General features: G+C 47.7%; 1 protein-coding gene across 1 annotated transcript in view; it reads left to right on the plus strand.

Annotated features, from left to right (window-relative positions):
- Positions 1–172: 172 nt before the first annotated feature.
- The window catches only part of ptprq (protein tyrosine phosphatase receptor type Q), a 31,042-nt gene continuing 17,046 nt past the window's right edge, over positions 173–14,168 (plus strand). Inside the window, 24 exon segments of the mRNA XM_062460799.1 lie at positions 173–179; positions 557–603; positions 718–862; positions 1,006–1,284; positions 1,586–1,803; positions 2,164–2,344; positions 2,491–2,820; positions 2,930–3,229; positions 3,338–3,634; positions 3,738–4,043; positions 4,138–4,268; positions 4,385–4,514; positions 4,660–4,813; positions 5,443–5,540; positions 6,692–6,789; positions 7,370–7,535; positions 7,627–7,887; positions 7,998–8,158; positions 9,466–9,577; positions 11,741–11,849; positions 11,988–12,102; positions 12,792–12,861; positions 13,337–13,536; positions 13,730–13,958. Of these exon segments, the coding sequence (XP_062316783.1) occupies positions 173–179; positions 557–603; positions 718–862; positions 1,006–1,284; positions 1,586–1,803; positions 2,164–2,344; positions 2,491–2,820; positions 2,930–3,229; positions 3,338–3,634; positions 3,738–4,043; positions 4,138–4,268; positions 4,385–4,514; positions 4,660–4,813; positions 5,443–5,540; positions 6,692–6,789; positions 7,370–7,535; positions 7,627–7,887; positions 7,998–8,158; positions 9,466–9,577; positions 11,741–11,849; positions 11,988–12,102; positions 12,792–12,861; positions 13,337–13,536; positions 13,730–13,958 (4,144 nt within the window).

Raw genomic sequence — 14,168 nt, forward strand, 5'->3', positions numbered from 1 at the left:
TTAGTACCCTCTGTATGAAGACTGATACAGATACATGCCGGAACCAAATTTCGATCAAGTCTGTGCTCCCTGGAAACAACTAACTGACTTGGTGATACGAGTTGTTGTCTGATGATTTGACCACGTCATTCCAAATGGGGGACACGGCTCGTCTCTATTTATTTGCGGGGTTATGTCAGGTGAGAGTTATTACAGACATGTATTATGCAGTGTCGTCTCATTGTTTGCCATGTGTACATTAACCTTTCTTGATGTGGATGCAATCTCCGTATTCTTGTATCGCTTCAGATGCACGTGAATTTTTGCTCGTTTTTGTTTTGTAGTGGCCTATAGTGAAGAGTAGTGTAGGATAATAGTCTACTATAGCTATATAGTCGATTTAAGTTTATAAAGTTTTAAACATACATTTAATTTGCATTTACAAATGTTTATCCTGAATGATATGAAAGGTGTATTTAATATCTCCTTCCCTGTCAGATGGTCTACCTGTCATGTTTGCAGTGGTCAGAGCCTGTTGTGGTTGAGGTTGTGTTTGGTCACTTCCCTTCCGGTCCAGATCCTGATGTCTACCTGGTCAACTTCAGGACCATGAGCAACCACACGGTTTGAACCCCAATAAAAAAATACAGAAATGTAGCAAGTTTGTTGTGAATAGGTATTGTGAATTGGGATTTAAAAGCTGGTTGTGACATCTTGACTTCTGTCCCTCCTTTCTAGGAGTGGTTGGAACCCGTGCATCACACATCATGTTCACCTGAATGCAGGACGTTTCTTCGATTGGCTGGGGACCCAGGAGGATATGACATCACACTTAGAGCCATCCGACACAATGCTTCAGTGGCGACCAAGACCTTCCACATTGGTAAGACTAACCTTCTACCAAGGTAGAAGTCCCAGGACCAAAAAGGACAACAAACCATAGTGATATTACAACCGTCTTGTACGTATGTAAACAAACTCTCCGTCCTACACCCTCTGTCTCCTGCTTCCTGTTTGTAAACCCAGCGCCCCTCTCATCCCTGAAGGCAGACACCACCACCACCACCGCTCTGCTCACCTGCACGCTGCAGACAGGACACACACTCACCACGCTCAGTTTACATGACACCAGCTCCCAAACCAGCACGCACACCTGTCAGACGCAACCCTCAGGAACACGCTGCCGGTGCGCAGTGACAGGTTTACAGGCTGGGACGCGATATAGTGTCCAAGCGAGTGTGACCACCTTTCTTCCCGCCCTCAACATCACCTCAACACAGAGACTTCACGTCGACATCGAAACAGGTACAGCGCACAAACATCTGCCCGACTGTGTTCGGGTCACCCACTTTCACAACATCATATATGGGGAGTCAGGTGGCTGAGCGGTTAGAGAATCAGGCTAGTAATCAGAAGGTCGCTGGTTCGATTCCCGGCCGTGCCAAAATGACGTTGTGTCCTTGGGCAAGGCACTTCACCCTACTTGCCTCGGGGGGAATGTCCCTGCACTTAACTGTAAGTCGCTCTGGATAAGAGCGTCTGCTAACTGACTAAATTACTAAATGTAAATGTAAATATATGAGCTGTTCATCATTTCTCTCATCAGCCAAGTGTCCCATTGGCTGGCTGGCTAGCGGGCGGAGTTGCTACAGCATAAGGAGGAGGGGTTTGATGTGGGTTCAAGCCCAGAGCGCGTGCAGGGGTGTGGCTGGAGGAGTTCACCTTGCTGACCTCAAAACCCAGGAGGACCTCCTATTCATGTCCACACACCTGCTTACCCACAATTCACTGCTGCTGCTGTGGACTGCACTCCATGATCGAAAGGTAAACTTGTTTAATTCAACTCTATCCGGCAGATAAGGCTAAACTGCTGTAATCCGAAATGTTATTCACTGTGTTGTCATCAAGCTTGTACCTGCAGTGTTAAAGTCATTGTAGGATTCAGAGAGTCACAATAAACTGCGTCAGCATGACGGTGTTTACTTTATAAACACATGAATCCCAGAGCCAGCATGTGTACTCACTCCTTAAAGGGGAGGTGTGTTTTTGGATCCGCTAAAGGGGATGACAATGGATGCTTGTTGCAAAATGAGTGTAATTAAGCACTGAGGACAGTTACAAGTTTCTAGAAGAATACAGCCAATGTGTTTTCGTTGTTGGTTATCATCACATTCTTCATTACAGGAAGAGGGTGGCTCTCGCTGGTCCGATGGCTCCGTCTACAACCAGACCAACGAGGTGACATCATCACTGCTGTCCAATCAGACAGACTGCTTTGCCCTCCAGAGGAATGCCACAGGGCCAGGCTACTTCCTAACTCCATTCTTCTGTGGCATATCTCTCCCTTTCATCTGCCACCACCAGAGTAATTACACCCTGAGGTTACACCCCTATCAGTGTTCTCTTTGAGGATTTTATCATTCGAACCTTTCCTGCTGTAAACACCTGCTGTTTTGACAAAGGCTACATAGGATTTCAGATAAATACTGTGGCTGTGTCTCTCTTTTTCAGTCCCTCCAGTCCCTCCCTCGTTCTCCTTTGAGGTGGTGCAGGTGACCGAGAGAGCGGTGGAGCTTGGCTGGGGTGACCTCTCTCCTCTGAATGCCAGCCTTCAGTCTGTCCCTCAGGTCTGCGTGCAGTATGAAGAGGAGGATGGGAAGGAGGGGACAGGGAGGAGTGTCAGCAGCAGGGTGGGAGGTATGCGGGTCCCTGTGTCTCTGTCAACCAGAGGGGCTAACATGACGGGTCTGTCCCCAGGGAGGCTTTACTCTGTCTCCCTCACAGCCTCGGATCCAGCTGGGGCCTCTTGGAGCCTCGGACGTATACACACAGTACACACCAGTGCGTCTACACACACACACACTCACTCAACCACTCACTCATGTACAAAATATATAGTTTCTGTTGTTGAATTGCTGTGGTGATGTTTACACGTGTAAATCACCCACAGGGCCCCTCCCTCCTCAGAACGTCTCTGTGGGAAACATCACAGCCAATCAGATCACGGTTCACTGGGTGGCCCCCGAGTCCCAGCATGCAGAGCATTGGCGGGTCATAGTTCGCTGGGTGGACATGTCCTCAGGACAGGAGGGAGTCCACAACGTGTCCAGGAGATCTGGGATTGGTGGACGAGAGACATACTCTGCTGTGATTGGACAGCTGGAGTCGTTCAGGAAGTACAAGGTCGGAGTTCACACCGTCACAGAGGGCGGGGTGGAAAGCTGTGGAGATACATCTCTGATACGCACTGGTGAGAAAGGTTGTGTTTTGTTCATGCGTATACTGACGTATACAAAAATACCCAGTACCAGCTATCAGAGTGAAGCCATGTGTGACTTGTCGCATATCTGCCTATCAGCACTGAGGCCCCCAAGTCACCTGACTGTGTCAAGTCGAGATGGAAACCTCACCGTGTGCTGGACCCCCCCGCCAGACGAACAGCCTGATGGGTATGAAGTCAAGGCACAACCCGGCGACGGAATAGGTCCGAGCCCTCTCTGGGTCAACCACTCCAGCCCCGATGCACTGTGGGTACATGAGCCTGTGTGCGTGGTAGTCGTGGACCCCCTCACCCCAGGTCAGACCTACGAGGTAGGGGTGGTGTCGTTGAGGGAGAGGAGCAGGAGCCTGGAGATCAGCACTCGTCACACCACAGGTAGGAGACGATGTCTCTGTGTCTGTGTGTACTGCCCGAGATGGATGCTGGCGGCTTGATGAGGTCTGGGAGGAACGTTCTCCCCCCCTGTGTTTGTGTTCAGAGCCGTGTAGAGTGCCGCTAGCTGTACCTCTCTCCGTGGGCAGCGAGTCCGTGGTCGTGTTCGTGCAGACGCCACACCTCGGCCTGTTTGACGGCGTCAAGGTTTGTGCGTGCGAAGGCAGGTGTGACGGGGGATGTGGGAGGAAAGTGTGTGACGAGGTGTGCGAGGGGTCTCCCTTCCCCCCGGACACACACAACGTAACCCTTGGCAACCTAAGTCCCGGAGTGGAGTACCGACTGAGTGTGTACACAACTAGCAAAGGCCGGATGAGCCCTCCCTACCACCTAACACACCCGATCAGGACATGTGAGTTACTGACAAGACACACTCGCTTACTAACCACATACGCATGGAGGATGATGTTTACGTGTGGTGTGTGTGTGTGTGTTTATGTGTGTAGGTTTAGCCCCTCCCAGCATCGTGAGAGAGGGAGAGGTGACGGTGTCGTCTGTAGAGTTGCAGTGGGACCCAGCACCAGGACATGGCCACACCTATGAGGTCATCTGTTTGGACTGCGATCACACCTTCAAGGTGAGCTGTGGCCAATGAGAAGATGTCACATGTAACGGGAAGCTATTGTGTGCAGTATTTTATTTGGGGTATATTTTGTGCTTATTTTTGCTGTCCTGTGTGTCTGTGTGTTATAGGTGTTAAAAGTGTCAGGTCAGAGGGCAGTGTTTACAAGTCTAACACCAGGCAGACTGTATCACTTCAGAGTACGGACAGAGAAGGAGAGATTTACAGACAGCCCTGCTGTTACCTTCAACATTACAGCAGGTACACACTCACACACACACCTTGGTAATTCCATCAACTTTACTCCCCCTTGCTTCCCCCAGTTCAGCTTCCCCCCTTCCCCCCTCCCCCCTCCCCTCTTGTCCTCCCCCCTCCTCCTCCCCTCCTCCTCCCCTCCTCCCCTCAGCCCCCAGTCCAGTGGAGGTGATGGTGCTCAGTAAAACGACAACTTCAGTGACGCTCGTCTGGGGGGCGGCCAGGGGAGTGGTCAGTGGATACATCCTGTCAATCAAAAACCAAACCTCCAATCAACAGCTAAACCTCACATCCCTGGAGCATAGGTAAATGGGGGGGAGGGGGGTGCTGGTGATGTTTTCTGATTGGCTTATGCTCAGTTTATAACTCAAGACAAAGATCATCTCAGTATGCCTGTGCCTTGTCCATTAATTGTAAATAGCAGGACAAGTTATCCCTTATCTCTCAGCATGAGAAATTGTTAAAAAATTGTCCAAGGTGTTGCGTGAGTGTGAGAAATGGCAAATTCAGAACAAAATTAACGAGAAGTCATTATATATTTGAGGACAATTTATTTTGTGATGAAACTGTTTCAACTATGTGAGGCTGCCACATAACACCATTCCCTCTCGCACCAAGTAAGGACAATAAGAGAACCCTGTTTCATTCTACTATCACTCTTAGTGTTTTAAAGTGTAATTAAGCAGCAACAAATGTATGTTGCTGGCTATGCTTTTCAACCTATGCAATCTTCTTCAATAGTGAGTATGCAAACAATAGGTTTGGAGGTGTGCGCATGCACACCTCACAATTTCCCCAGAAATTGTACCCTTTCTAGTTATTCACTACTGTTCATGAACATATAATTATTCCACAGTAACAAGGCTGTGGGTGTGTTCCTGAGCACTGTGGGCTGTCTGTGGTGACATGTTGGCCCTGTGTTCATGTCCCGCAGGTTTGAAGACCTGGCCCCTGGTAGCTACTACACTCTACAAGTCAGCAGCACCAATGGAGAGAGGAGGAGTAACCCTGCTACTGTCAACATCAGCACCAGTGAGTGGAGCAGAGCACAGACCTCATACACACACACACACACACACACACATGCACAAAGGCATGAATATGCAACATTCTTTCCATTCCTGGCAGCAGTAGTAAGTTATTTGTCAAAGTCATGTGCTTGGAATGCATTCCAAAGTATGCTAGATTGTATCAGGAGCTTCAATAAGTTAAAGCTCAATGCAATGTTTATTGAGGGTGACACATAAGCAAGATTGGTAACTCATTTCAAGGTCATAATAAAAAGTACATTTTATTTGTTAAATTATTGGATTTTGTCACCTACTTTCAAGCAGGATTTTACAGCATACTTCTTCCTGTTAAATAGAATAGATTTTTTGTCATTGTACATGTACAATGGTTATGTTAAAGTGGAAATGAAATATGTAGATACATTTACATTTTAGTCATTTAGCAGACGCTCTTATCCAGAGCGACTTACAGTAAGTACAGGGACATTCCCCCCGAGGCAAGTAGGGTGAAGTGCCTTGCCCAAGGACACAACGTCATTTGGTTGGCATAGCCGGGAAGCAAACTAGCAACCTTCTGATTACTAGCCCGATTCCCTAAGCGCTCAGCCATCTGACTCCCTATACATGTTGTCAGGGCGAGAGGTACTGTGAGAGGTGGTGTAGGACCCAAACACAGGAGAGTCGGCACAGGGGCACAGGGGCGCATGGGAGCGCGGACACGGGTGCACCTGGGAGCGCGGGGGCAGGGGCAGGCGGTGGCCAGACGTCCTCCTTGTCATTCTGTCAGGGCAAGAGGCACTGTCATGGCGGGAGGTGGGGTAGGACCCAAATGCAGGAGAGTCAGCAAACATGGCATCAACACAAAAGGTTTATTACTCAAAACAGGAACAGACAGGGTACTCACACCGGCAGGGGTAAAGACAAGACAAAGACTGGACAGAAAAACAGAAACCTAAATACACAGAACCAAACAAGACACAGGTGGACACAATGAAACTAACGGGACTGAAACCACTGGACGAGACACAGGTGAAGACAATAGGGCAGGGAAAAACCAAAACGGGGGGACACGGCTGTGGCCGTGACACACGTTTGAAAAAGAGAAACCTAGGATGATTGTGGATTGGTTGAGACTGTATTAAATGGAAGCTGCTGATTGGTAGTTGTGTCCAGTTCCAGAAGTCCCTCAGGAAGTGATGCTGATTGAACAGGGCGTGACCTCTGTGTTTGTGAGCTGGAGGCCACCACCAGGGGAAGTGAAGGGGTACAAGGTAGGACTCCCCCATCCTCACTCAGAGATGGTACGACCCACAGACTATCACGCTCGTACAATTCTGACAATTGGCAGACTTGAACCATCCACACAAGGTTATGTTAAGCCATCCAATGGCATTTATGCTTGCATTGGAATTACCAGCAGTGGCAAATGTCTCAGCTTACTGCACGCAGAATGCTCTCTTTATACTGTACAAAACGCCACACACACACACACACACACAGAATGAGTTCTTTATGAGAGGAAGCAGGCCGTGTGGGTCAGGTTCCACACTCACCTGTGGACGTCCAGCAAGCACACTCGCTGCTGGTCGCCTAGCAACTCTCATCAGTGCAGCACAGCTTTGGTTACTGGCCCTTTAAAGATGCATGACCTCCCAGAGTCATGGCCAGGAAGAATGACCAAGCACTATGCGCACACACACACACCAGTCATAAAAGACTAATTGATCGACAACAAAGAAAAAAGTTGAATAGATGGAGTCACTGTGAAGCAGTTACTGAGAGAAACCCTCACCAAATGACTCAGTGTGTATGTGTCTGTTGTATGTGTGTGTGTGTGTCTGTCCTCCTCAGCTGTCTTTTGGCCTGGTGGGGAACAGGATGTTGTGGCGTGAGTTGCTTGTCCAGGGTACCAGTTTAGAGATTGGGGATTTGACCCCAGGGTCAGACTATGGCCTCAGTGTTCAAACCCTACTGGGGTCAGACTCCAGCCAACCTGTCAGCAGAGACTTCTACACACGTAAGACACTCACACACACACACACACACACTCTCCCTTCTGCATAAGGCTCCATGTGTTCGTACTAAAGTGTGTGTGTGTTGTGCTGCAGGTCCTGCAGGTGTGTGCTCCATCTCCCTTCTGCATGTTAACTCCTCGTGTGCCATGCTGAGTTGGGACACTGCCGTTGGTCACTTTGACTTACACAGAGTGACCTTGGCTGAGGGCGCCGACACACGCGCGCTGAGCGTCTCCAAGGAGGAGACGGTCGCCACGTTGACTGCGTTGAGGGCCGGCTGTAGCTACAACGTGAGCGTGGAGCGAGTGAGGCGAGGAGTGGCAGGGGCCGCGGCCTCTCTGACCGTGACCACGAGTATGCGACCGCACATGAACCATCACGCCACGTAGCCACTCCCGTACCGACCCTCTGGTACTCTCTCTCTCTCCACTTAGTTCCTCTCCTTCTCTCTCTCCTTCCCTCAGTTCCAGAGCGTCCACGAGGTGTCCGTGTGGTGAGTGTGTCGGCGCGGGCCTTCTCTCTGCGCTGGGAGAAGTCTGAGGGCTGTGTGGATCAGTACCACGTCAGCCTGCAGCCTAGCCAAGGAAGGGTTTCTGTGTACCCCACACCCTCGGGACACGTACAGGTATTCGATATTGGATAACAGTCCACTGTGCACACACATACATACACATACACACACACTCACACACCATTAAACATGTGATGTTATCAGCACCAGAGTAAACCAGAGAAGTAGTCAGGTGGCTGAGTGGTTAGGGAATCGGGCTAGTAATCTGAAGGTTGTTGGTTCGATTCCCGGCTGTGTGAAATGACGTTGTGTCCTTGGGCAAGGCACTTCACCCTACTTGCTTCGTGGAGAATGTCCCTGTACTTACTGTAAGTCGCTCTGGATAAGAGCGTCTGCTAAATGAATAAATGTAAATGTAATGTAAATGTAAGTACTTCAGCTACTGTTGACCTCCATGAGTTATGAAGATAACGATGCACACACCATCATACAGTAGATAACGACACACTTACACAAACACAAGCTAAATACTGGGCACACATGTACACACTCACTCCTCCTGTACTCTAAAGATCCGCCCCTTAGCTGCCCTCCCCGGCTGCCAGGTGTCCGATACCCCCCAACGTAACCTTACACACACACATGCACAAACACACACACAAACACAAACATACACAGGGGTTGAGTAATAGAGCTCATTATTTATTAGGTAGGCCTCCTGAGCTCAAGTCTGAATGATTCATTTGCTGAAGCTGCTCTCTCTGGAGAGATAGGGAGACAGAGGGGAGAGAGTTAGCCTTGTGCTAATGCAGGACCCATTGCCCTGCAATCTGCTAACTGTAACTGCTGAAATCTGGATTACTTTTGGGCCACAGCAGCCTGACTCTAACTCTACCATCGCTAACTAATCGCTAAAGCCTGCTGGAACTGGATATCATTCCATTGAAAAAAATTGGATTAACCCATACTTGGTTGACGTGACCCTGGAAGCACCCCGATCTACAGGCCTCTATAACCCCAACCTGCTGCCTCAAACTCTGGCTAACACCCCTAGCACGGCTAACCAGCTAACACCAGCATGGCCCTTTTTCTCACCTTGCTCCTTACCGTCTGTCTGGGACACACATACATACAGGTAAGAGTATTCTCCACTATTCCACTCTTCCACTCGCTCTCTATATCTGTGTCTCTCTCTCTCTCTCTCTCTCTCTCTCTCTCTCTCTCTCTCTGTCTCTCTATCTCATTCCTTCACACACACACTGAATATATGCAATACACACTGTGTATTGTCTGTCTTGTTAAAAGAGAGGTTAGAATAGAATGTTAGCTCCATGGTCCTTTCCTTGACTTACCCTGTGGTCTTGTTTTGCCAGTGTGGTCATGTTGTTGACAGGGTGGTTGTGTTGTGTTTTCCACCCTAGGCCAACGTGGTAAGTGTAAGTCCTGGAACCCAGTTCACGGTCACAGTGACAGCAGACTCTTCCTCCAACATCGGCCCTCTCGTCAGTCGCATAGTGAACACCAACTTGACAGGTGAGACACAAACACTCACACACACACACACAAGATCTGCTCTGATCCTTACCCTATACACATTTGACCAGTGGGCAAGACTAGAGGGAAGTGACCATGGAGAACAGATAGATTCATGGATATTGGTATACTGGAGAGGAAAGGCAAGTGAGGTTAAGGACAACTATTTTTTAGTCTATTCTATCCATGAGTGGGGCGTCACTGGTTTCGTTTTAGAGAGAAGATGAAAGAGGCTAAGAAAGATGAGGTCAGAGGCGGTGCAGACAACATGCTTTTCTAGGAATGTTCTCTATACTTTTCGAAGAACTGTGATAAACAAAAAAATACCCTATTCTGCCCCCTGCTGTATATAAAAAGTACTGTGTGTGTGTGTGTGTGTGTGTGGGGGGGGGGGGGGGGGGGGGGGTGTTGCCTTCCTTTCTGTAAATCCTCTGAGGTAACCTAACCCCAGGCTTTTGAGCAGCAGGAAGAATGGTGCTGCAGTGAATGTCTGTTAAATGCCACTGCTGTGTTAGAACTTATTCACCTGGACCTGGTCTCTCTCTTTATCTCTCTGTCTCTCTGTCTTTCTCTCTCAATGTCTGTCTCTGTCTCTCTCCTCTCCCTCTTGGTCTCTCTGCTCTCTCTTTTGGTTTCTCTCTCTCTCCTCTTTCTCACTTTCTTCTCTCTCTCCTCTCTCTCTTGGTTTCTCTCTCTCTGTTCTCTCTCTGTCTCCTCTCTCTCTCTCGGTTTCTCTCTCTCTCCTCTCTCTCTCCTCTCTTTCTCTCCACTCATTCACTTACTCACTCACTCACTCACTCACTCACTCACTCACTCACACTATCTCACACAGAATCAGAAGCAGACATCAGTTCTGCTTGGCCTCAACTGGGATTTCTGAAGTGATAGTACAACAGTAATATTCTGCTGGCCACTTTACTCAAACCCCCAATACGAAATTCTGAAAGTCTTTCTGTTAGATTGCCTCACCTCTCCTTCCCTCCCATCTTCTCTGCTCTGTTACAGTTTTTTTCAAATGCTTACACATTTCTTTTACTTGTCCTCTTTTTTTCAAAACTTAACACACAAATCCAACAACTGCACACACAAAATGCAAAATGCCTCGCTTCTCTTGCTAAATGAAGCACTGCATTCAAAATATCAAAAACACTTCTCAAAAGAACACATTTGTCTCATGTTGCAAACACTTTTGCCATTATATTACATTTTTGGATATATCATATACACACAGTTATTCAAAACCTAAAGCTCTTCTTTCATGAGCTCCTTTGTAAATTTCTGTACAAGATTGAAAGTAAATGGCAGAGATGATGAAACATTCATGGTAAACACAAAAACAAGATTGAAACCAAACTTATTTTTTTACTATAAGCATTTGTGGTTGTGAATACAGGATTACACAGTACAAAAGAAAGAGTGTAGTAGGACAGAAACCAAACCTAATTTTGAAAAAGGTGATTACGGAATGGTGTCTGTGTGTGCCATGAACTGTAGCATACAGTAATATATACTATTTTCTACAATATTGTCAGAATGTCTTCTTACAGTCACTGTACTGTTGCACGGTATGATACAGTAATCCACCAGACTGTGACCAATCATGCAGTGCACTGCAGTCAATGGATGCATGGGTGCTAACATATATGCTTGTGTATAGTATACCGTGTGTTGTGCTGAAACAGCTATTATGTGTACATTAGAACGTGTATATTGTTACATACCTGTTATCTTTTCTACAGTTAAGGTTCAAATTATACCCACCACTGTAAATCAACTCAAATTAGGCTATTTATAGGCCTATTCTAAAGCCATGATTGGTTGGTTTTGAGTAAAGCAATGAGTGTTTGCACATGTGAGGAGTTAGTGTAAGGCACTGATGAATTAGTGTGGCATTTTGATTGGTTGTGTTTGAAAAAGGAAATCAATATGCTTCCTGTTAGAATTTTTAGTGTTACGTGGAGAATTGTGTGTTGTGTTTTGAAAAAAAGTGTTTTATGAAATTGAAAACTGAGCCCAAAATGTGCGTATGGTTTTGCAGATTTGAGGTGTGGTTCTGGTGTTTGAGTGTCAGGTATCAGAAATTGTGTGAAAAGTAAGGAATTTGTGTGTAAGCATTTGAAAAAAAAACTGTAAACCTTCCTCCTTTGCTCCTCTCCTCTCTAGTTCCCGGTGCTCCATTTAGACTGGAGGGTAAGAGAGTGGGATCCAAAGGACTTCTCCTGTCTTGGAGCATGCCTCCTGACACTGCCATCGTTGACGAATATGTCATCAGGTGATATTTGGAATGATGCCCAGAAGTGTGTTTGCATGCTTTACATAGGAGTCTGTTTCATAATCAAGCATTCCCCAGAACTTGTGCATCTTTCGGCCACAGCTCGTGTGATGTTAGTGATGGTTTTGTCTTCTTTAGGTACAAGGAGATGTGTCCACATCCTGACCCTAGCTTCACACAGGTGACCTCAGACGGGTATGTACCTGAGACCTTGCACTCCAGCTTCACTCCTGGGTCCACCTACAATATCCAGGTACGGTGTGCGGCCACACACACATACACACACACACACACACACATCATCACATCCAGGACCTGCACAATAGAGTGTGTTTTGCATGACAGTGAGTGTGTGTGAGTCTAATCAAGGCAGATGCCACAGACAGGGACTTCATTCTCTTGATCTGGTTGAATTATTGATTTAATTGAATTATTGATCAGGTAAACAGATCTATGGAAGGCCCGTGGCTCTTTTTTTCCACTGACTGCTCTCCAATGTGACCACAGTTATTAGTTTTCGGAATTCATTAGCAATGGCACTGTTACACCCCCCCCCCCCCCCGACTCATCAGGAGGTCATTTGGCCATCATTGTGTAAAGATCAGAGAGTTGAGTGTGTTAGTCAGTCAGTACAGGATCCAGCCCTGATTGCTACCTGCGCTGAGAATAATGCATGTCACAATGTTTTGAGTCTGTTTCCGTGACTCTTTCCCCTTCCCTCTCTTGCTCTCTCTCTCTCTCTCTCTCTCTCTCTCTCTCTCTCTCTCTCTCTCTCTCTCTCTCTCTCTCTCTCTCTCTCTCTCTCTCTCTCGCTCTCTCTCTCGCTCTCTATCTCTGTGTCTCTCTCTCTGTCTCGCTCTCTATATCTGTGTCTCTCTCTCTGTCTCGCTCTCTATATCTGTGTCTCTCTCTCTGTCTTTCTCGCTTTCTTTATCTTTCCAGGTAGCAGGAAAAAACTCAGCAGGCGTTGGACCATTCAGCAAGTCTTTATACATAAAGACTGCTGAGGCCTGTGGGTATTCAAGCACAGCACGCTTCCAAATCCAGTTATGCACATGCTCAGACATTAGTATCAAAATACCCAGTGTGTGTGTGTGTGTGGGTGTGTGTACGTGCACAGAATGTGTGCAGTTCTTCTCTGCGTTGTCGAATGACTGATGGAGTACGAGTAAAAGATCACTGTCTTTGTTATGGTGTGTGTGTGTGTGCGTGTGTGTGCTTGCATGTGTGTGTGTGCAGAAAGTGTTCAATTCTTCTGTGCATTGTTAAATGACTGATGGGAACTGAGTAAAAAGATCTGTTTTTTTGTTATAGTTCCTGTGTGTGTGTCCACGCGCACATGTGTGTGTACAAAATGTGCGCTTCTTCTCTGCATGGTTTTCTGTCTGCTGGTGACAGAGACAAATAACTTAAATTTACATTTTAGGCTTCGTCTTAGCTCTCTATGTTTGTTATACAGTTTGTTTGTATGTGTTTGTGTCTGGCAGCCCCTGGCCTGGTGAACAACTTAAGTGCCTTTGCTGAGAACCACACCTTCGTAGCAGTTACCTGGTACCTGCCTGAATTCATCAACGGTCTCATCACCAAGTTTGCGGTGAAAGCCAAACACGCTCGCACGGGTCAGACTGTCCGGACACTTGAGCTGAATGCTGAGGACATCATGACTGGAGCTCTACCGCACTGCAACGTACGTCTCTCTCTACCCTCTCTCTCTGTGTGTCTCTATCTCCTCTCTCTCTCGCTCTCTCTCTCGCTCTCGCTCTCGCTCTCGCTCTCCCTTACTTCTTTTAACCCTCCTGCCTCAGACTTCCTTTGTCTGCTTTCTCGGACATGTTTTGTGGTATGTGAATGCAGTCGGTGTGTGTGTGTGTGTCCCTCAGGATGCAGCAGATATCCTTTCTCGTGGGACCCCCAGTCCGTCAGAGGTGACGGCCTCTTCTCCCCCCATCACCCTGTCGGCCGTGCCCCCCGCCGCAGCCTGGAGCGTCCCCATCTCTGTGGGGGTGGACAAGCTCCGCCCCTACACCGCCTACGTCTTCGAGGTGTCCGCCTTCACTTCTGAGGGGGAGGGACAGATCGCCTCCACCATGGTCCGCATGCCAGAATCAGGTGCACACTGCTGGAATGTTCTAAGACTAAGTCATAGGCCTGCCAACAGTGCTGGATACAGGGCATCCTGTTTATAGGAGTGAAGTTAGCGTTAGCAGGATGTGTTGAAGCTAACTAGGGTAAACCTGTGGACAGAGATCAGCCTAAAGTTATATGGCCTATAGCCAGCTGCTTTAAGATGTTCTCTACCTGGTTAGCAATACCTAACTG

Source organism: Osmerus eperlanus, chromosome 5 (genome assembly GCF_963692335.1).
Source record: "Osmerus eperlanus chromosome 5, fOsmEpe2.1, whole genome shotgun sequence".
In the NCBI taxonomy this organism is placed as follows: Eukaryota; Metazoa; Chordata; class Actinopteri; order Osmeriformes; family Osmeridae; genus Osmerus; species Osmerus eperlanus.